This window comes from Oryx dammah, unplaced genomic scaffold (assembly GCF_014754425.2).
Source record: "Oryx dammah isolate SB20612 unplaced genomic scaffold, SCBI_Odam_1.1 HiC_scaffold_2, whole genome shotgun sequence".
NCBI classification, from domain to species: Eukaryota; Metazoa; Chordata; class Mammalia; order Artiodactyla; family Bovidae; genus Oryx; species Oryx dammah.
The window spans coordinates 189,708,748-189,732,068 of record NW_024070186.1 but is presented as its reverse complement, the minus strand read 5'-3'; the positions used below and the strand labels follow the sequence as shown (position 1 = coordinate 189,732,068).

Genomic DNA, 23,321 nt, shown 5'->3' with positions numbered 1-23,321 from the left:
AAAATTACTGGACAGGCTGTGCCTCCTGAGGAAGCAGCTGCTGCCCTGTTTCCAGCGGAGTTGAAGAAGTTGATTAAGGAGAAAGGATGTTATCCAAAGAGAGTCTTCAACTGTGATGAAACTGGGCTCTTCCGGAAGAAGATGTCCAATAGAACCTTTATTCATAAAAGTGCAAAGGAGGCACCAAGGCGTAAAATGCGGAAGAACAGATTAACTCTGGTGATACCTGAAAGCTCACCTCATCATAAGGGTGAGTATAGTGTAATAAGATATTTAGAGAGAGACACCACATTCATGTAACTTTTATTGCAATACATATTGTTATATTGTTCTTAGTTATTATTAACCTCTTGTGTATGTTCGCTCAATTGTCTCTGACTCTCTGCGATCCCCTGGACTGTAGCCCACCAGGCTCCTCTGTCCGTGGATTTTCCAGGCAAGAATACTGGAATGGGTTGCCACTTCCTTCTCCAGGGTATCTTTCCAAGCCAGGTGGATTCTTTACCACTGCACCACCTGGAAAGCCCATTAATCTCTCACTCTGCATAATTTATAAATTAAACTTTGTTATTGTTATAAGGGACTAACCTGGTGGTCCAATGGTTAAGATTGGGTTCAACTACAGGGAACTTGGGTTCAACCACTGGCCAGGGAAATAAGATCCTCATGCATGGCCAAAAAACACCTCCAAAACAAAGAACTTTATTATAGGTGTGTACATACAGGAAAAAAAGATAGTATATAGAGAACTCAGTACTATCCTCATTGATAAGGAGGGGCTACTGTATGCAGTAGAATGGAGTTTCCTGTTTTTGGACACTCACCTGCAGGACTGCATATGGTAGGTTAAACATAAAAAGAGATGTATATGAAACAATTTGAAATAACCTGCAAGATTCTGCCAGCTGGTAATTCCCTGGCAGTTCAGTGGTTAGGACTCTGAGCTTACACTGGAGGCGGTACAGGTTTGATCTCTGGTCGGGGAACTAAGATCCAACATGCCGCATGGTGCAGTCAGACTGCAATCTCAGTCTTGGTACACACATCATGTTATGTTGAATGTGATTCTAAACAAAAGTTGAGTGTGATTTGAACAAAGGAGGATTCCATAAGAAATCATTCTGAAATATACAAATCAATTTTTTTTTTTTGTATTTTTCATTTGTTGCTCAACCCCTAAAACAGCAGTGTAATCTTGTGTTGGAAAACAGCTGGCTGTGCTGAGTTGGTATCTCAAGTGGCATGTAATTCTGATCACCATTAACACAGCACTTGTACCAATGCGGTGAGGGAAAAACTGGTTAACCAACAGCAAGTGCACCACTAAGAGCCACGGTGAGCCGGGTCTTAAGACTGAACATGTATGATATTTACGACTGTAAGTATCAATTTGAGGGTTAAACCTGCTAATAGCAGTACACGGGAATAAAGGTTGACTTCTATACATTGTTCATTGTCCCCAAAGGGCCAGCTTTCTGTCCAGAGGCAATTCAAAGCCACCTAAAGTTTTAAGACCAGTTCGATAGTTCAACCGCATTCATGTAACTTTTATTGCTAGAGTTGTTCATGAAGTAGCAGCAAAATTTCACACGGAACTGTTAACTTCAGAAAAGGGGGGGCTATCTCCCACATAATCTTTTAATGACAAAGGTGCTGCTGCTGCTGCTGCTAAGTCGCTTCAGTCGTGTCCGACTCTGTGTGACCCCATAGACAGCAGCCCACCAGGCTCCCCCGTCCCTGGGATTCTCCAGGCAAGAACACTGGAGTGGGTTGCCATTTCCTTCTCCAGTGCATGAAAGTGAAAAGTGAAAGTGAAGTCAGTCAGTGGTTTCCTACTTTTATCGACCCCTTGGACTGCAGACCACCAGGCTCCTCTGCCCCTGGGATTTTCCAGGCAGGTGTACTGGAGTGGGTTGCCATTGCCTTCTCCAATGACAAGGGTAATCGTGACTAAATGAACTCTAGTCTTACTTCCTAACACCCTTCCAAAGCTCCTCCATTACTCCACCACACCCATCCTCCCATCACTGTCCTCAACTTCTCAGTATTCCCAATAATCCGCTCAAGACCAAAAAAAAAAAAAAAAAGTTGTGTTAGACCCTCAGTCGTGTTGGACTCCTTGCAATCCCATGAACTGAAGCTCACCAGACTTTTCTGTCCATGGAATTCTCCAGGCAGGAATACAGGAGTGGGTAGCCATTCTCTTCCCCAGGGATCTTCCTGAACCAGGGATTAAATCCTGGACCCCCTTGCATTGCAGGCGGATTCTATACCGTCTGACCCACCAGGTAAGCCCTCAGGGTTCCTATCCCTTCATAAAACATCCTCAACTGATGCTCACAGCAGCTGAGTTTGCAGTTCCTGGGGTGGTTGCTATTACCAGCTGAATTTTAGGCTTCTCAAGAGTTAATGTTTATTCCTAATAATGTCAGTTGTACTTGGTATTGGGAAGATGGAATTTAAATATTCCAAAATGTTAATGAAGTAAGAGTGCAAAAAGAAAATTGTTCTTATGAAAAACTAAACGCTGTGCAGAAACTTGACAAAGAAAAAGTCTTAATTGAATTAATCGAGGACAAAATGACAGTAAAAGATTGCAGGGGAAATCGGGAAAATGTAGATGTCTTCTGGAATCAGATTGCTTCGCAGGGATCTTTAAATTCTCCATCTGTTTAAAAAGAAATCCAACATGGACATTCTAGATGAGGCTTTATGGGTGCGGTCTACGGAAGAAGATGGGGAAGGCTAATCTGCGAACCCAAATTCAAAGGAAAGGTCTTGGCCCTACATCAAAAGACTAGCTGCTCGGAAAGTTTTCTTGCGAGCGACAAAGGCTGGAAAAAGCGCCGTGGTCGCCACCTACCGAGGAGGAGGGGGAGGGGGGAGGATGGCCGGCGTGGCCCGAATCTCCGGCAGGGAGAAACATCACATAATCACCCGATTTTGTGTTTTTACATAAACATCTAAGATCTCTGGCCTCGAGTTTTTTAAACTTCTAACTTGGGGTGAACAGTAATATCATCATTTTCGAAATTCGCGAGCTAATGAAAGTTGAGATGCCAAAAAAAAAAAAAAAACACCGGGGGGGTGGGGTTTGAGGAAAATTGCTTAGCGGTTGACAGAACAAAACGGGCTGCAAATCACGTTTTCTGCTCGCCCTCCATGGCTTTTCCGTCTTAAGTTTCCTTCTACACGTCGAGTGAAAAGTGAGCAAAGCCTGGAGGTGGAGGCGTAAATAAAAACAGAATGGTGCCCTTCCCTCGCCCAGTCCGAAGTTGCGGCAAGAGTCTCTCGAGGCAAGCTTTAAAAACTAACAGGAGTTCTTTGTGTCCCGGAGGGGTGGTGCAGGGCGGAGGAAGTCCCTTGGCGGAGCAGGGAAGGCGGCAGGCCGGCCTGGGGCTCCCCGGCTTTTGCTGTATTCCAGCCTCTCAATTTGCAGGGAATCTCGGATGCAAGAGTGAGCGCGAGCCATGGGACAGTGGCTGCGGCCGGCTGAAGCCTGGCAAGGGAGCCGACTCGGCCTGGATTTTCATCCCTGCGTCCCCGCTCCCCTCCCCCACTCGGGCAGCCGCGCAGGCCCCAGGTGCAGCCATGTTCCTCGCTCCCACCACCCGCGCCTCCATTGACAGTCCTTGCCCGAGAGGGCCGGGCGCCGAGCTCGCCGCGTCCTCTGGCTCCAGGCTGGTCGGCGCGAGGCTTCCTGGGAGTCGTAGTCCAACGTCCCCCGCCGTCGCGTTGGTGGGGACAAATAAGAGACTACAACTCCCGCTGGGCGGTGCTGCGGGTGCGCACGCGCCGCGCGCCTTCTAGGAAAAAAAAAAAAAAAAAAAAAAAGAGGAGGAGGGTGAGAGAGAGAAGCTCCGAGAGCAGAGAAAAGGGGCCACCGATCGCCCCCCCGCTTACCCGCACGCGCTCTCTAGCCGTGGCCGCCCGCCTGCAGCGGTTACCCCGGCCTATCCCTCGGTTCCCCTGTGAGAGGATCTAGGCGCTGAGCGAGGCCCTGCCAAGGGCGGCCATGCGGCGGTGACAGGAGCTCGGCCGAGACGCTCGGGCCCCCTCGCCCTCTCACCTCCTGCCCGCTCGCCAGCCCGTCTCAACCCCAGGCTGCTCCTCCGCGGCCACAGCTCGCGCGCGCGCGGCCCACATTCGCTTCCCTTCGGCGCCCCCCCGGCCCCGGCGCTGCCTGGAGGCGGCTGCACTCGGGTGAGTCCCCGTCGCCTCATCCCCGCTCGCCCCCCCCACCCCCCCGGCCCCGGTTGCCATCTCGAGCGGGGCTTTTATTTTGAGACTCGCCCCCTCCCTCCGTGGGGGGGTGCTGCACGGACAGCGGGGGGATCTGGGGACCGTCGGCGGCCGTGTTGGGGGGGCCCACCCCGCCCCCCCACCAGCCCCGGGCCGCCGGCGTTGGGGGTGGGGCAGGAGCAGACGCGGTCGCGGGGGACGACAGTTGACGCGCGCGCCTGGCTGCGTGGGGGAGGGGCGCGCGCACCGGCGCGGCGTGTGGCGGCGGAGGGGGGGGCGCCTCACGCGTGAGGGCCCCGCGCGCGAGCGAGCGAGCGAGCCTGAGGGCTGCGCATGCCCGGCCCGCTGATTGGCCGGCTCGGGCGGTGCGGGTGCGCGCTCGGTGCCAGGCCCCAGCCGTGGGGTCGCGCTCGGACTGGTGTCTCCGGGGCTCGTGCGCCCGGGCAGCAGACGCGCCGGATTGGCCGGCGGGCGGCGGGGGTGGGCGGTGCCGCGCTGCCTAGTAACTGCGGCCGGCGGGCGGGCCGCGGAGCGCCGCCCCTCCCCGCCCCTGCCCGCGCCCAGGTGGAGCCCGGGAGTGGGCTTTGTCCCGGGGCCGGGCCGGCGCGCCTGCCCCCGCGGGGCCTTGCTCTTTGGGGGAAATAAGCACAATGACCGGAAGGAAAACCTCAGCCTGCAAGCTTGTGAAAATAAGCCATCGGGATTCGGCCAGTATCCAGAGGGGATTCAGAGAAGACAACCCCCCTCAAAAAAAAAAACAAACCCCCTGCCCTTGTTACTCCCGACTTTGTGCTTATCCAAATTTTGCCTTTTAATAAAGAGGTTTTTTTTTTTTTTTTAGTGTTCATGGTTTTGCGCTTGTTGGTGTCTGAGAATGTTCAGACATCGGGTCTAGTTGGAGTAGCGCCCACTCCTCGGAATGCGGGGCTCCGGGCACGCTTTTCAGCTTCTTGCGTTCAACTTTGCTGCAGACAATGGCTTGATGGGCCGCTGTGCGTAAAAGTGGTCTCTGGGTGCTCAGAAAACAAAAGGGGAACTTAGTTTGCAGACGAGCGTGTGCATTAGAGTGCCGGGCGGAGGCCGGGTCTTACCCACGCCTCGAATCCCTCCCCCCACCCCCAGCTAAGCCCCGGGATTTGGGGTGACCGATTTTATGTCCTACAGCATATTTTTTCCTGGTCCGCTTTCCAGCCACTGCAATCTGCTACCGTGCACTTTTCGTTTGGCCTGCTTCTTGTGATCTTGGCTCACACCTGTAGGCTGGAATGACTTTTTCTTCCCTTGAGGCCGTGGAACTCTTATTGCTCATGTGCAGTCACTTCTTTAAAGCCTTCTCTTATAATTTTGGGTCAGAATTTGTTGCTTCTTCTTACGGTCAGCTCGTTTGCCCCTCTTTATTTCCTCTTGGAGTTTGGTTGGTTCTGCTTTGTGTACACGTGCCTTGGCCTGGTCACTAAGTTAAACTCCTGGAGAGGTAGGGATTAAGCCTTTTTTGTCTTTGTCTTTATCCCCCTTCCAGTCTACAACCGTCAAAGCTCATATTAGTAGCGACAGCTAGTGCTTGAGTAATGTTTTTATATGTCAGGTATCGCTCTTAGAAACTTAACGTGGTTTTCTTATTTAGTATTCATAACACCCCCCTAATTCCACTGAGAAACAAGTCTAGAGAAGCTGGGTGATTACCTGTTGGTCACCGAGCCAGTAAACCTTGAACCTTTATGACTCTTGGCCCTTTAGGCCATTGGTTCTCAGAATTCAAGCATCCCCTGCAGGGCTTGTTAAAACACAGTTGCTGGGCCCCACCCCAGACGTTCTGATGCTGCACGTCTGGGAAGGCCCAGAGAATTTGCATTTCTGTCTAATTCGCTACTGATGCTACCAGCTGCTGCTCTGAGGAAGAACACTGTGAGAACTATTCACTCTGGTATGAAATTAAGTTGTGAGGGGAGTTTATTCTAGGTGCATGCTTTTCCTTACTTTAAAACGACGTCTTAAAGAATCAAAGTAATTCAGACTGCTTATGGTAGCTTACTTGGCAAACAGGGAGTTAAGAATTTTTGTTTAATTTGGCAGGCAGAGCAGCTGGAACTCCCCAGCTCTTTTCCCCCCACCCCCCTTTCCAAGCACCAGTGATTTGACTAACTTTTAAGAAAGTGACTAAAAGACTTTGTCATTGAAGTATAGCTTTGGCCTTCATTGTCTTGGGGCACAAGTCTTGGTGAGAACGATTTTAATTTTTAGTATAATGGATTTCTGTTTTGGGAAAGTAAGTAATCTTAAATTAGATAAGGGTAGTGGGATTAGTTTCTACTAATATTCTATCATTTTATTTGGATGATCCTTAGATCAGTGATGTGTTCCAAAACATATAAAAGACAAGGTCTCTGCTCAAGTAAATCAAAAAACTGAAAAAGTTCCAAACACTTCACCTTTTCTGTTATTACTGGTGACCAGCTATTTACTTTGCATTCTACCTAATTAAATTCTATCATGTTTCATTCTTCTTTGAAAATATGAATTTTTCAAATATTGCAGTCTCCTCACATAACTGCTGTGGTGTAACTAACATGAAATTGTCTTAGTGGCTTAAACAGATGCTGATCAAGTGATTTTTATGTATGTCTAAGGGGAAGCATTTTTTTTGAAGAATTGTTAGAGATTTAATTCTCTTTGAGAATAGTATTAATATTTCACTTTTCCTGAAATGTATTAGAGGTAATCTACCTGAAAGATACGGGCTTCCCAGGTGGCCCGCAGGTAAAGAATTCACCTGCTAATGCCGGAGACAAACTTGATTCAGCCCCTAGTTCGGGAAGATCCTCTGGAGAAGGAAATGGCAACCTACCTACTCCAGTATTCTTGCCAGGAAAAGCCCATGGACAGAGGAGCCTGGTGGGCTCCAGTCATGGGGTCGCAAAGAGGCAGACAGAGCTGAATACACATGCACACACCTGAAAGATAATTACCAAGAATTTTTTTAATAGTTTACTAAAGGTCCTTACATTGGTACCTCTTTTCTTCAAAAGTTGTCTCCATTAATTTGAGTTATGCTTATTCATTGTTACTAAAAGAAGGTAGGAAATGTAATTAATCAGTTGTTCATCACGATTGTAGAGTTGGGTTTCCTTGTAATCAGTGAGCTTAAGTGGCAGTATGGCAGTGTGAAGAATGTGAAGTGAAAGTCGTTCAGTTGTGTTGGACACTTTGCGACCCCATGGACTCTAGAGTCCATGGAATTCTCCAGGCCAGAATACTGGAGTGGGTAGCCTTTCCCTTCTCCAGGGGATCTTCCCCCACCCAGGGATCGAACCCAGGTCTCCCGCATTGCGGGCGGATTCTTTACCAGCTGAGCCACAGGGGAAACCCCAATATGAGGAACAATACTTGATTAACCAACGTGTAGCTGAGGCTACTTGTGTGGGGGTAGTAAAACTAAGAATTAGTATTTGAGAGAATGTGTGTGTATAATACTGGAAAAAAGTAGGTGTATAAATCAGAAGTACTGAATGCATCTTAATGCTCTTCTTCTTCCACTGCTTCTTTCTCTTCCTTTAGCGTTTCCTTCTTTCCTTTACTGGCCTGCTCCCAGATGCAGCTTTCCCTCTTTTCTTTTTTCTTTTTTTCCTCTTTGCTTCTGCGATCCTCGCCGTCATACTCCATGCCTGTTTCTGTCACTACCCCTCTGCCTTTTCCCACTTTGACCTAGTGGGAAAGTAAGAAGAAGTTGCATACGGATTGTCAGAGTTGATGGCAGATGGACTCATGTTCCTTGGCTGTAAGTTGAAAAATTATGGAGGACTTTAAAAGAATACGCTTATTTTAAAAGTGTAACTTCAGAGACAAAATGAATTTATGGCTGAGTGATACAGAGTATGGCTTCAGTTCAGTTCAGTTCAGTTCAGTTGCTCAGTCGAGTCCAACTCTTTGCGACCCCATGAATCACAGCATGCCAGGCCTCCCTGTCCATCCTATGGCTTAGTGGGTGCCTATTGACATAGATTCTGAAATTACTCCATCTGTGTTACCTTGAACAGTTCCCTTTCGCATCTTTGTATCCCAGTTTCCCTGTGTTCCCTTTGTATTAAAAGGATGATGATAATAGAAACTGTTTCTCTTTTAGGGTTGTTCTGAAGATTGAATGAATTAAAATTAAATACTATGTTTAATACTTTACAGAAATTGAATTTCCTAAGGAAATAAAAACTGCATGTGATACCAATCCTTGTTATACTGATTACAAGGTTGATCTCCATAGACTCTGGAGAATGTAAATTCTGTGAGGGCAAGAATTATTCGTCGGGGATTTTCCCCCTCTGACAAAGTGTTTTTGTCTTTGTAGGATGGCAAAGGAAATACATCACCCCTTCTTCAGCTTAAAGTACTATCTGATTGTGCATGGGAATTCGTAGGTGAGAATTGTGGAGTGGGTTGCCATCTCCATCTCCAGTGCCTCTTCCCGACCCAGGGATTGAATCCCGGTCTCCTGGATTGCAGGCAGATTTTTTTCTCATCTGAGGCACCAGGGAAACCTGTATGTGATTGTATTCTGGTATAATTGTAGAATCAGAGTGTAGTCAAGTGTTTGGTCCTATTTGGGGTATCTGGTTAAAATGAGCCCTGTTTAGTAGACAGCTATCTATAATGTGAATTTCTATAATGGAGATTAATGTCTGCCTTGTAATTAGTAAACTTAAAATTGGAAAATAGCCTTTAGAACTGGTTACCCAACACAGAATCCCTCCACCAATTTTCTTCAGCTATCACACAAGTTTTCAAAGCAGTATCTTCTCCCCACCCCACCCCTGCCCCAGGGTGTCATTATATTTGAGATAGAAACTCATAAATGTGTGTTGAAGGGCAATTGGAATTTCTTTGTTTTTATTGGGCAATTAAAGAAGGTAAGAAAAGTTTAGCTGTCTTAATTGTGGTCAGGTCTTACCTTAGTGTTTTCACTAGAAATGGACAATTAAATGATATCTGAGAAAACTGCTTATATCTTGTTCATTATTAAGAATTTGATATGTTTAGAAAAAGCTCTTAGTATTGACTATAACATAAATGTGAACAGTTTTGTCTCAATTGAAATTTCAGACCAAATTTACTTAAAGAAAATGAGATAGTGGAACTGCACTAAAATTAAAAAGTATTTGGCCTCAGTCTTTAAACCACTTAGATTACTTATTGAAATGATAATTTGACAAAGAGGATGACAGCATGTAGAATGCCCACTTTATAAGTAAGGAAAGTGCAAAGAGATTGACCCTAGTATTGGAATTAGTTTGAAAAGTGCCTAAAGGTGTTCAGGGAAATTTGTTTGCTTCCTACTTTTCTCCTGTTCTTTTTCTTTTTTTCCATTTAAAGCGTTTTTAAGCCTATTAAATTCAGTGCCTTTAATTACAATCACAGCATTGTATAACCATCACCACAATTTCTAAAATCTTTTTCATTGCCCCAGATAGAAGGCCATTAAATGATAACTTCCCTTTCCTTCTTCCCTGGAGTTCCTGGAAATCTCTTAATTTACTTTTAGTCTCTGAATCTGCTTATTTTAGATAGTTCATGTAGGTGGACTCATGCAGTACTTGTCCTTTAGTGTCTGGCTGTCTCACTTGGAGTAATATTTTCAGGGTTCATCTGTGTTGTATGTACCAGAATGCCATTCCTTTTTGTAACATGGCTGAATGATACTGCATCACATGATAGCCACGTTTTGTTTTCTGCTCCTCTGTTGATGGACATTTAGATTGTTTCTACCTTTTGGATGTTACAGTGTTGCAACATGAACATTGCTGTACAAGTATTTTGAGTCTTCACTGTTTTCAGGCTTCTTGTGTGTATGCTTAGTGGAATTGCTGGATCGTTGCTTTTTCTTTTTATCAATTTCCTTGGGGCAGAATTTAGGTGGATCTGAACAGATCTCTCAATAGCAGAGAGAACCGCTGAGAAATGAGTTTGTCCCTTTGTGAAGAATTTGCGTTGGCCATTTCCACCATGAAAACCTCTTTCTTTCAGATAGTTCCTTATAGTGATTTTTAAAAAAATTGTGGTAAAATATACATACCACAAAGCAGTATTAAGGACAGTTTGTATAGTCACAGGCTTGAGCAGCCATCATAAAGTCCAGCTCCAGGACTTTTTCATCTTCCTAAACTGAAGTTGCCCATTAACCCATTCCCTCTTCCTTGCAGCCCCTGCACTCACCGTTTTACTTTCTGTCTCTAGGGATTTGACTGTTTGATTTGTTTTATTTGGCTTTGGTGCAGAGATCTTAGTTTGCTGTGTGGAATCTTAGTTTCCCCACTAGGAATCAAACCCAGGCCCACCACTGCAGTAGAAGCGCAGAGTCTGGGCAAGTCCCCATATGTGTGTATTTTAGAAATAAGTGATTTAATTAAATTTACAATTAAGTGCTTATTCAGTGTACAGAATGCTTATGTTTAGCACTCTGTCAGGTACTTGACAGGTTCTGATAGGAACCTTGTGAGTTAAGTTCACATATTTATTGTCCTTTCCAGACTAGGAGATTTGGGATTAAAGAATCCCACAGCCAGCCATATCTAATATTGGAGCTAGGCCTTTAATTCAGAATTTTGGCCTGATTCCAAAGCTGCCGTTCATAATTGCTTGGCTCTGTTGCCTGCTTTCTGTGGACAATATATTAAAAAGAGAAAAGATGGAGCTTTTAGGCCAGTTACTTGATTTTCATTTCCTCCTCCAATTCATACAAAGTTAGAAAAAGACAGGTGAGCCAGTTTAACAAGTAAACTAAATGTTTTTAAACTTGAAGTAAAGTAAAAGGAATACATTCTTTGTGTACTGGTAGAGAAAGCTGCTACTTTTAAAAAAAACTCTGGACTATCAGTATAAAAGTATACTTTATGCATGTGTGAAAAATTTCAAACTAGTGCTGAGAAAAGTTGTGGATTTTCCTGAATAGTTGATAAGATGTGTGTTTGTTTTACAAAGACTGTTCTGGATACTGTGAAACTCAGTATTGAACTTGTGATCTACTACTGGGGAAGATCCACTTCCCTGACTTCATTTAATTATTTTATCATTCTTTCCTTCACCTGTTGTTTTTCTTTTTTCCTAGTTTTTATTATTTTACTTATTTGACTGCATCATGAGGCCTGTGGGATCTGTTCCCTGAGCAGGGATCAAACTTAGACCTCTTGCTTGGAGTCTTTAACAACTGGACCACCAGGGAAGTCCCCTGGCTTTTTTATTTTTAAATATTTTATGTATTCATTTGGCTGCATAGGGTCTTAGTTGCAATGTGTGGGCTTAGTTGCCCCAAGGTATGAGGGATCTTAGTTTTCTGACCAGGGTTTGAACCCGTGTCCCCTGCATAGAAAGGCAGGTTCTTAACCACTGGACCATCCGAGAAGTACCCCCTGGCTTTTTAAAAAAGGAAAAAATTTGACTGTTTTTGTTAGCTATCTCAACAGTTTTTTGGAAATAGGGTGGAGAGGGTATAATGTTTTAAGTATGAAAGTAAACACTTGGAGATCATTTCAAATCCTAACCTTTGCAATATGTTTTGTTTTGTCTTGAGAGATCGCTTGATGTTTACTGATAAAATTACAAACTTTATTTCTGCAGAAATAAGAATTTACACTAGTGGTAAAGAACCTGCCTGCCGATGAAGGAGATGAGATTTGAGTTCTATCCGTGGGTTGGGAAGATCCCCTGGAGGAGGAAATGGCAACCCACTCCAGTATTCTTACCTGGAAAATCCCATGGATAGAGGAGCCTGGCAGGCTACAGTCCATAGGGTCACAGAGTCGGACACAACCAAAGCAACTTAACACATCTTAAAATGTAAGCGTAGCCTACTATAAAAACTTAAAAGCCTTGACTTAAAAATGAGCCTTGATCCATCTTGAATTAACCAGTGTGTCATGAGTTCTGACTGTGCAGAACTGGATGGAGGACCTGGCCCTGAACCCAAACACAGTACTGTTGAAACTAAAAGACCCTGATACACCATTTGATTGATACATAGTCTGTAGGAGAAGTTTTTTCTGACAATCTTTAGATAAAGTTGTATGCATGTTTATACTTGTGACGTGAAATTCTAATCACTCCTTCCTTAAAATGCAAGAAGCAAAAAAAAAAATCCAATTTAATTTAGTTGATCGGGACAAATTTTAATCAGTAATCACAGTGTAACATCCTTCACTCTCCCAGTTCTAATACTCCACTTGTGACTGCAAGAGCAAAAAAAGTTAGAACCCCTTTGAAGTCAGGCAAAAGTAGGAGGAATTTTAATTAGTGGCTATGTTTTAATTAATATGCATTAAATATTTTAAAAATTATTTTGATCCACTTTAAACAAAATAATTATAAGAAGAGCAGACAAAAATTTCCCACATACCCTTCATCCTGCAAGCCTGTTCATGTTTTGCCAAACACCCTTGTATGTAGCAAAGGGCTTAGTCCAGCAGCACACTGAGTTCTCCGTCCAGGGATTGAACTGTGGCCTCAGCAATAAAAGCTCAGAGTCTAACCACTGAACCACTAGGGAATCCCCAGTATCACACTTTTCATCCAGTTGTCCCATCTCTATAATATACGTCACTGTAGAGCGGTTCCTCTGTCTTTGATGTTCATGCCCTTGACCTTTTTGAAGGTTACAGAGCAGTCATTTCGTAAAATGACTCTCAACTCGAGTTTGTCCAGTGCGTTTTGGACAGGAACATCACAGTGTTCTTGGGTTTTGCTGGGTGGGCATGATGTTTATTTGTCCTGTGACTGGAGTTACTTTGAACACTTGGTTAAGATGGTGGATGATGTATGCTATATTTTCCTTTGCCTAGTAAGTGTTTTGTGAGGCAGTACTTAGGGATAATAAAAATATCTCTTGTCTTTTTAGCATTGTGGAATGCTGGGAATTTTAAAAATTTAGGCTGAGAATTTTAAACTTTTTTAGGGGTGACATTTAGTGCTTGAAACTAAAAATCTCATGTAGAGGAGTTAACCTAAGTCCTTGAAAACAATGAAATTTAAATATTGTGGGTAGTGGATTTTGAAAAATGTTAAAAATTGGGTTATAGTATACAGTATATAGTATAGTTTAAAAGAACTTGGGAATTAACAGTCAGATATGGATGCGACTTTAATAATATAATAATTCTGTGATTGTGGGCAATTTACTTTCTAAGTTATCAACTAGTCTTATGTTAGAAAAGGTCTGCTTTGTAAAATGTGTCTGGCAGCTGTCACAATAAACATGTCAAGATACTAAATTAGCTTCTTGGGATCTTTCAGAAGTTAAACTAATGGGGTCAGTGAATTACTATAAATATATTTTTTTTAGAAACTGCTCAGTGGACATAATTAGAACAAATGGTTCGTGTATGCTCAGTCGTGTCTGACTCTTTGCGACCCCATGGACTGTAGCCCACCAAGCTCCTCTGTCCGTGGGGTTTCTCAGTCAAGAATACTGGAGTGGGTTGCCATTTCCTCCTCCAGGGGATCTTCTGGACCCAGGGATCAAACCTGCGTCTCCTGCATTGCCAAGTTGGTTCTTTACTGCTGAGCCACCTGGGAAGACCAGAACAAATGGTACTATGCTGAAAAAAATTTAAGATATTTATAAAATCTTTGTTCACAACCCACAATGATTTCACTAAATGTATACTGATGTTTTAGGGATGAGTAAGTTTTCTCTCCTAAAAAAAAACTTTAGCTTTTAGGATATTGTAGCTAGAACACAGAGCTATTAAATAGTTTCAGAGGTAGAAATTTTTAGGCAGCCTAATAGATTGCCAGTATGTAATATTACATGATAACCTATACTAATTTTAATGGAACTGAATCTTGTTTAGGATAAAATCAGCTGATTCAGCTATTAGGTCCTTGCCTTTTATTTTAGGTACCATCTTAAGACAAAATATATAGTATCTTAGATGATGAATTTTAGCTTTTTCTTAGTTCTCTTAAAAAAATTTTATAAAATCAGAATTTTATAAAAGTTTGAAATTCCATTTTACTGCTCTTAGAATTAAGTGATACTGAAAGTTATTTTACATTTCTCGCTGAAGATGAGTGTAGTTAAGACTGTAATGATGCCTTTAGTCACAATTTTTTTGAAATTTGGCTTTCATGGCTCTTAGTAAAATTAAATGAATTGGTAAATTTGAGTCTTAGCTAACCTTATAAACAAAAAAATAACCTGAGACCAGATCTCAAATAATGGAGACAACTAACAAAGATGTGTGTGTGTTTAGTCACTCAGCTATGTCTGACACTTTCTGAGCCTGTGGATTATAGCCCGCCAGGCTCCTCTGTCCATGGAATTCTCCAGGCAAGAATACTGGAGTGGGTTGCCATGCCTCCTCTAGGGGATCTTCCCAACCTAAGGATCGAACGCACTGCAGGCAGATTCTGAGCCACCAGGGAAGCCTAAGAATACTGGAGTGGGTAGCTTATCCCTTCTCCAGGGGAATCTTCCTGACCCAGGAAACAAACTAGGGTGTCTGCATTGCAGGCAGATTCTTTACCAGCTGAGGCTACCAAGCAACAACCAAAAAAAAACCAAGGAAGAGATAGCTCATCTTAAATGCTGGTACAGTGGAAGCAACCACAGCACAGGAAAGCCACGCTGCATTTTGTTGGAGTACGGGTCGAAAAATTAAGTTTTGGTGGAAGATTTTCCTGGTTAATTAAAGTATCCCCCCCACACACCTTTTTTTAGACTCTTAAGCCAGTTTTATTGCAGAATTGAATACCGTATTATCTGTCCTAAATACTGTCTGTAGCCTTCCATGGCCAATATCCTAGGGGTAAGTATGTTAATTGATTTTTAATGTTTTCTCAGTTTTAATTGATCTAGGTATCTGTGGTTTAGTAATTATGGCTCTAGAAATAAAACACTGAGTTGGGAAACGTACTGGTTTTTGTAGTCGTAAAGTTTATTTCACTATGCTTCACTAAATGTACAGTGTGGCTCTTAGTTGCTTATAATAAGTAAAAATAACAGAGAACTTAAACTGACTACAGAAAACTGAAAACGAAGTTTTTGAGCAGAAAATATTGAGCCTGGTGCCTGGCTGAGTGCAAACCCATTTCTTTCTAGTTGACCATGGATCTTGGTTTTTGGATTTTACTAAAATAAAGCGTTGGTTAAACGACTCATGGCTGTTTGTCATTGTTAATGGTGATGTGTGTGCCTGACAGTGCCTGTCAGCAGAGTTTTGTGACGTAAAGTTACGCGTTCGTCTAGATAGTCGGTCTGCAAATTGTTTATTTCTTTGAACAATATTCTTTGTTTTTTTCAGAAAGTGCTATTGTATGTTCATATGTACCCTTCAGTGTCCCTCTGCTGCTAAGTCGCTTCAGTCATGTCAGACTCTGTGCGACCCCATAGACGGCAGCCCACCAGGCTCCTCCATTCCTGGGATTCTCCAGGCAAGAACACTGGAGTGGGTTGCCATTTTCTTCTCCAGTGCAGGAAAGTGAAAAGCGAAAGTGAAGTCGCTCAGTTGTGTCCAACTCTTCTCGACCCCATGAGCTGCAGCCCACCAGGCTCCTCTGTCCATGGGATTTTCCAAGCAAGAGTACTGGAGTGGGCTGCCATTGCCTTCTCCTTTAGTATTTGCCTTTTGGACAAAAAGGATATTATACTTTTGCTTCAGTTTGCTTCTAAGTGCCAGTTAATTTGCTGCCTTAGAAAGATTGCCTTGTAGTACAGTTCTAATCACCCTTTAACCTGCTTTTCTTGGATTATTTTTGTGCATGAAAGTTAGAATTTGGAGATACAATTCTAGTCCCTGGTTATAAAATTAGCTGTCTCTGTGACTTTATCCAGACAGCTAATCTTGTTGGGTTGGGTTTCTCATTTCTAATATAATGGAACAAAGAGATTGCACTAAAATATCTTGAATTTTCTTCTTGATCTAATATTATAAGCTTTAAGATTGAAATGGAAAAATGGTTGTTGAAAATAACTATAACATCACAAAAAAGAATTAAGACATAAATGTAATAAAAAAAATAAGATCAGAGTTATGACCCCTCTCCCCCTACTGATTTAACAATCTGACCTGAAGCTTAATTTAAAGTAGTTGTTACTTAATTCTAAATTTTAGCAATACTTTAGAAATCAACACAATCAGAAATCTTGGAGTCTCGGTTTTTTCATTAGAGTGATGATGGCCTATGTCAAAATGTTGTAGAGCTCTGTTTGACTCTCTATAAAATCTCTTTATTATTGTGCTGCTCAGCATTAATGGCAAGGATCAATAAATTAAAATTGGAAGTGTGGTCAAATGAAAACACTTCCATGGGGGACTTCACTGGTGGCCCAGTGGTTCAGACCCCATGCTTCCCTTGCAAGGCCCGTGGGTTCCATCCCTGCCTGGTTGGGGAACTGAGATACTGCAGGCTGTGCGGAGCGAGTGGCCATAAATAAATAAGTAGCAGGCACACTGGTTACAGCAAAAACAAGCCATAAAAAACCCAAGCACTTACATGGAATTAATTATTGGCTAATTTTGAGGTAGAAGAGATCAGTACAGTGAGGACACAAACAAACCTAATCCCTGAAAGGGATCCAACGAGAAACCCAAGACGACCTTACAGGCTGGCTGGAGTCCCTTTTCAGAGACATAAAAGAAGGCGTTGCTTCTCTTAAACAATAGCTGACAGGTTAAAAGATAAAAAGATGAAACAGCAATAGGCCAATTAAGTTCAGTTTTGAAACTCATAAAGGAGAATTAAAATCAAATCAGGGAAACAAAAGATGAAGTTAAAAAACATTTGGAGTTGAAGAAGTAAGGAAATTGAAAACACGGGAAAGAAGGTGGAACGGACTCTGGTAGCCATGATTTTTGTGTCTCTGAGCACTTTTATCAAGCCCTTTCTCTGATGACAGTGTCCTGCTTTACCTTTTGAATAACTGCTTCCCTTCCCTTCCTATTCCATGCAGCTCTGGCTGGACTGCCAATCACAGTGTATCCCAGGTAGTCTTGTTCTGACTAGCCAGTTAAGTGGGCTTGGGATGCAAATCCCCAGACCTTCTGTGCAGAAGGTAGCAAGAAGGTACAGGGATCACAGAATAGGTGTGTGGTCAAACTTTAAAGATATATGCATGGCTGTCATCTTTGTCTTAGGAAAAAACTCATCTTCTTAAGGAGAAGTAAGGTCTGCTGGGAGGGAATAGAAGTCTAATGATGTCTCTTGTGTTCCTTGACTGGCTTTGTATGGAGTCAGTGCCACCTTTAGGCTAAATAAAACAAGAAAATTTCCTTTGTTTACTTGTGGTGCTTTGAATTGGGTAACCTTGCAGTTTAATAATAGTTCTGGCTAATTCATAAATTATTCTTGATGATAAAGACTATTGTAAATTAGGTATGGTTCCCAGAGTTGGTGGGACTACTAAGAATGCTCTAGAATGATAAAGAAAAACTTTTGTAAAACTACCAAAAAGTTGGTAGAAATTTTGAAGAGCTGTTATGAGAAAGCTAATATTAACGGGAGGATGGGGGACTTCCCAGGGGACCCAGTGGTTAGCATGCCTTGCTTCCACTTCAGGTGGCAAGGGTGTGATCCCTGGTCGGAAAACTTAAGGCCCCATAGCTGCACAATGGGCCCCCCAAAATTCTTTTTTAAGGGAACTAATAGTAGAACTGGAAATCTCTTTTGCTCTGAGGGCGTCTGCCAGTTTCACCATATGAACTTGTGTTTTGAAAACCTTGTGGGTTGAAGAGGCTGAAACCAAAGCACAGGATCTGCACAAAATTGAGGGGTCAGAGTCACCATTCCCCTCCATAACTGGTGACCCCCGATTGAATAAGACTGATTAAGAAATAAGCCAGCTTGTATCCCTGTTTGTGGTCTGGGTTAACATCTAGGGGATCCGAGGAAGGTGAATCCTTGGATTATGCTGATCTCCCAGGTAGGTACTGTTCCCAGACACCAGGTCTCATGTTTAAAACAAGGTTTTGATGTAAATCGACCAGCAGACAGTAAAAGACAGTCAGGTATACATGGGAACAAGGACCATACATTTGAAGGTAGAACTATGAGAAACGTCAGAAATACAACTACAAAGACTTGAGATTTTGAATTATCCTAGACTATGAAACAACAACTCCCACTACTATGTTTAAAGAAATATGTCAAGCTTGAAAATCTTTGGGGTGAAGAAAATTTTAAATGTGACATAGAAGCAAACAGAAATTGTATAAATGAAAATTATAAACAAAGTAAAAAACCTGATGGGTAGTTTTAACAGAATAAGTACAAGTGAAGGAAAAAATGAGTGAAATGGAAGATAAGTCAGATGACCAGAGTTTAGTTCAGGGAGGATAAATGAGAAACATACAGAAGAGAGTAAGAGATTTAAGGATTAACATACAGTTAATCTGAGCTTCAGTGTGGGATAGGAGATAGAAAATGGGACAGAACCAATACCTGAGGAAAGTGTGTGTGTGTGTGTGTGCGTGTTCGTGTGCATGTGTGTGTGTGTGTTCTATCCGACTCTGCAACCCCATGGACTGTAGCCCGCTAGGCTCCTCTGTCCATGGGATTCTCCAGGCAAGAATACTGGAATAGGTTGCCATTTCCTTCTCCAGGAGATCTTCCAACCCTGGGTTTGAACGCGGGTCTCCTGCACTGCAGATCTTTACCATCTGAGCCACCAGGGACTCCCCAAGGAAATAATAGCAGAGAATTTGCCACAACCAAAGGATGACAGTCCTTAGTCAAGATGCCCAGTGAATGATAAACATACTGAATAAAAGGAAATCTAAACTCTGCACACTGCTCACATTCTGAATTGTTTCAGTGCATTTTTTCTTCTCTGTGTTTAAAAAGATTAAAAGCCATCCGCCATTTTTGTATTTATTCTTACATGGAGGACACAGTCGTTTTGGTCATTTCCCTTTTTGTTCCAGAGAACTCACTGTCCCATTTTAGTTACTTGAAATTATTTTGTTTCATAGTCTCTTTATTTGGGAGCCTTCTGAGTTTTGATATGACAGATCATATCCTGGGGATTTTTCGTTGTTGCTCATTTCTAGACACACGAGACAGACACAGACACACAAGAGAGACACACAAACACAGCCTCCCTGTTTAACACACAGACACACACATCCCTGTTTAAATTAAAGCAGAAAAAGAGTGCCTATTTCCTTTTTGTGAGGTGCTGTACCCTTCAAAGTTCTTTTTTTCCTAGGCTCCCTGGATACTTTGTTTTGCTCTTACTCTTCCTCTCTCCCAGGGTTGTTGTGAATATGTAAAAGATGACTAATAAAACATGATAGCTATGTTTAATAAATGTTTACTTCTTGTTTGTCTGTCTTGCTCTTATTTTAAACTGACTGTGTAGGGTGAGAGGTGAAAAGACCCTTCCTAGGAGGTGAGTGGTTGGGTGTCTCTGATCAGAGAGGAGGCAGCCGAGGGCCTCACCGGGGTCTTGGAGCTGGTTGGTGGTCTGGGGTGCCCCAGCCTGGCTTTCCTGCTCCTGGCTCTGGGAGGGCCGGCCCGTCAGGCCTCGAGCCCTGGAAGCTCGTGTCACCACCCGGCCTGGTGTGTCCTCGCGTGGTCACCGCTAATGTGGCGGGGCGATGACGGTTTCTTCCTGGCAAAGGCCGGAGGAGCGGATGCAGTCACGGGTTAGGGGTGCAGGGAATGTCCCACGCGCCGTGTTGACTAAGGGCTCTCAGGGAAGTGATCCAGATGCAGCCATTTCTAGAGAGCAGAAAGCCCCAGACAGAATCAGCCTTCCCCATGGAGCCCAACTGGACTCCGCCACCTCCAGGGTTCTTCCCGTCAAAGAGTACTGAGATGGTCCCGAGAAGTCCTGATAATGAAGCGGGAGCGCTCGTCTCCTGTGGCTTCCCCACAGGCTGTTAGGATGGCGTCCCTCCCAGTTGTTACACTTTGAATGTGATGGATATCCTAGCGTATCTGTGGCAATTGAAGGTGAGAGGTGGAAGCAGCAATAGGCAGGAGATTGTTCTAATGTTATATTCTGGCTCTGTGGGTGATTATATGACCTTGAGAAATTACTGCATTTGTGACATGAGAACACAGCTTTTTTCTCTTGCTAGAGAATTAAAGGAAAAGTGAGATGATTAAGAAATGCTATGAACTTTCAGAAATAATGGTAGTATTAATATATTCTAAATGAAAGTGATTATAGAAAAACAGTATGCCTTGTCCATTTTGATTTAAGTAAATTTAAATATAACTTAGGGCTTCCCAGGTGGCACAGTGGTAAAGAATCCACCTGCCAGTACAGGAGAAATGAGAGACTCGTGTTTGATCCCTGGGTCAGGAAGATCCTCTGGAGAAGGAAATGGCAACCCACTCCAGTATTCTTGCCTGGAAACTTCCACGGAAAGAGGAGCCAGGTGGGCTACAGTCCATGGGGTCACACAGAGTCAGACACAACTTAGCAACTGAATAACAACAATAGTTAAGAAATACCCAGGTGTCTTTAGTAAACTAATGTATATATATATGTATTTGTTTTATAGAATTACTGTTGGTCCTTAATTTTTCAGTTATCCTCTCATATTAATTTCATTTCATTGTTTGGTTTCTTGCTAAAACCTAGAATTAACTGAATTGAAAAGGAATAGTTTTTAATAGGCATCTAATTTGCATGCTATTTATAGCAAAGCAATTCTTTTAGTATTAGAATTTTTTAAAATTTGCTTTAGATTTTGGCTTCTTAGAATGTCTTTATATGATGTATGTTTGCCTTTTAAATTTTTTATTATATATTAATATATAAAATTTAACATTTTAATGATTTAAAATTCCCCTGGCATTAGTTACATTCACAGTGTTGTGGGACCACCATCACTGTCTTATCTCCAAACTTAAACTCTGTATGCATTGAATAATAACTTCTCAGTGCGCCCTTTTGCTAGTCCCTGGGAACTAGCATTCTACTTCCTGTCTCTTAGTCTGATAGGTAGTCTCTTTTGAGTGGATCACACATTTGTCCGTTTGTGTCGGGATTATTTCACTTAGAGTAATAATATTTTTAAGGTTCATCTCTATTACAGCATGTATCAGAACTTCATACCTTTTTAAGGCTGAATTACATTCCATTTTATGGATGTATGATGTTTTGTTTGTTCATTCATCTGACGGTGGACCCTTGGGGTTCCAGCTTTCGGCTCTTGTGAATAATGCTGCTGTGAACGTGAGTGTGCAAATATCTGTTCACATCCCTGCTTTCAGCTCTCTTGAGTATATACCCAGAAGTGGAACTGCTGCGTCACGGTAATTCTGGGTAATTTTTTAGAGGAATACCAAACTGTTTTCCACAATGGAGGCACCATTTTACACTCCTGATAGCACAGGGGTTCCTGTTTCTCCACATGCTTGCCAACACTTCCTGTTGAGTGGTTTATATTGCATTTTTATAGTGCTTGGAATTCCGCTGAGCCTCTTTGCTGATACTGAAGTTTTCTAGAGTGAAAGTGTTACAAAGGAATCATAGATGTTACTTGTCCTGCAGCCTGTTTCCTTCTTAGTGAAAAGTAAAAGTGAAGTCGCTTAGTCGTGTCAGACTCTTTGTGACCCCGTGAACTGTACCCCACCAGGCTCCTCTGCCCATGGGATTCTCTAGGCAAGAATAGTGGAGTGGGTTGCCATTTCCTTCTCCAGGGGATCTTCCCGACCCAGGGATCGAACCCAGGTCTCCCGCATTGCAGGCAGACGCTTTAACCTCTGAGCCACCAGGGAAGCCCAAAAGAAAGAAATCCAGTGCCCAACCCTGTCTGCTTCATCCACTTTTCTGTAATCAGGGCCCTCAGGAGAAAAGGAGGTGGTGTGTGTTGAACTGTGATATAAACTTCGTGGATTGTGAAGTGCACTACCTCTTTCTGTCATTGGGAAACATTTTAACTAGTTCTGGGTGACATCTAAATCTATTTTGGAAGGTGATGCTGACCTAATTTTATGGAAATAAAACTAGATGGAAAATTGGGGGATAGGTTCTGAATCTTACAGGATAATAGCAGTTTGGGGCATATAGAATACTTTTTTTTAAAAAATAAATTTTATTTATTTATTTTTTGGCTGTATCTTGTGGCATGCAGAATCTTAATTCCCCAAGCAGGGGTGAAACCCACACCCCCTGCACTGGAAGATGGGGTCTTAGCTACGAGACCACCAGGCAAGTTCCTAGAAGACTTGGTTTTCGAGTCTCCTACTTTTTCTCTATAGCAAGAAAACTGTGGCTCAGATGGTAAAGCATCTGCCTACAGTGCAAGAGACCAAGGTTCAATCTCTGGATCAGGAAGATCCTCTGGATCTTGCCTGGAAAATCCCATGGATGGAGGAGCCTGGTAGGCTACAGTCCATGGGATCCCAAGGGGTCGGACATGACTTTTCATTCTCGTTGGTTCTTAGGCAACTCATGGAGGACCCTTCCAGCTCTAAACATACGTTGAGCAGGACACTGAGTTCCAAGCACTCACTTCCTTAATGCTTCTCTCTCCTAGGGATCATGGCCCAAGTCGCAGTGTCCACCCTGCCTGTCGAAGACGAGGAGTCCTCGGAGAGCAGGATGGTGGTGACGTTCCTCATGTCTGCTCTCGAGTCCATGGTGAGGTGGCCCTACAGTTGTGTCAGGTTTCCAGTGGGGTAGCACTGGGCTTGTGAAAACGCGATCGATTGGCTTTTGGAAAACATACACTGTCTTTTTTTTTTTTTTAGTATATACAGATTTTTTGCTTGAATAATATTTAATGGGATTTAAGCTTTTCAAATCAAATATTCCTGCATACCATGTTTCAGAATGTTCTTAACTTACCTGAATGTGTAATTTTTTACATTTAATTTCAATTTTCTACCTCCTAATATCTTAGGCAATCCCTTGTTTTGCAAGCCTTAACTTTGAGTGTGATATTTGAAGTTAGTCTGAGTGAGTTTGTATATTGTAGTGTGTTGCTGGTGTCTTACCGTATCGGTGTAAAGAACATTACCATAATTTGGGGCCTTAAGAGCATATTCACTATTTTACATCTATTCTTTATTATATTGTGCTTTGTATTAACAATTTTCTAAATTCGGTGGCCTTTACCAAATATGTAGTGTAACCTAAAAAA

General features: G+C 42.9%; 1 protein-coding gene across 9 annotated transcripts in view; it reads left to right on the top strand.

The window, feature by feature from the left end:
• The first annotated feature begins 376 nt into the window (after positions 1 to 376).
• GTF2I (general transcription factor IIi) overlaps positions 377 to 23,321 on the top strand; it is an 84,961-nt gene continuing 62,016 nt past the window's right edge. For 5 of the 9 annotated variants that reach the window (XM_040260824.1, XM_040260838.1, XM_040260816.1 and 2 more), the window contains exons 1-2: positions 3,835 to 4,203; positions 22,716 to 22,819. In XM_040260824.1, the coding sequence (XP_040116758.1) occupies positions 22,721 to 22,819 (99 nt within the window). In that variant the 5' untranslated portion in view covers positions 3,835 to 4,203; positions 22,716 to 22,720. Of the gene's footprint in view, positions 4,204 to 8,584; positions 8,652 to 22,715; positions 22,820 to 23,321 lie in introns of those variants that run through there. The other 4 variants (XM_040260858.1, XM_040260810.1, XM_040260800.1 and 1 more) reach the window with 3 other exon arrangements.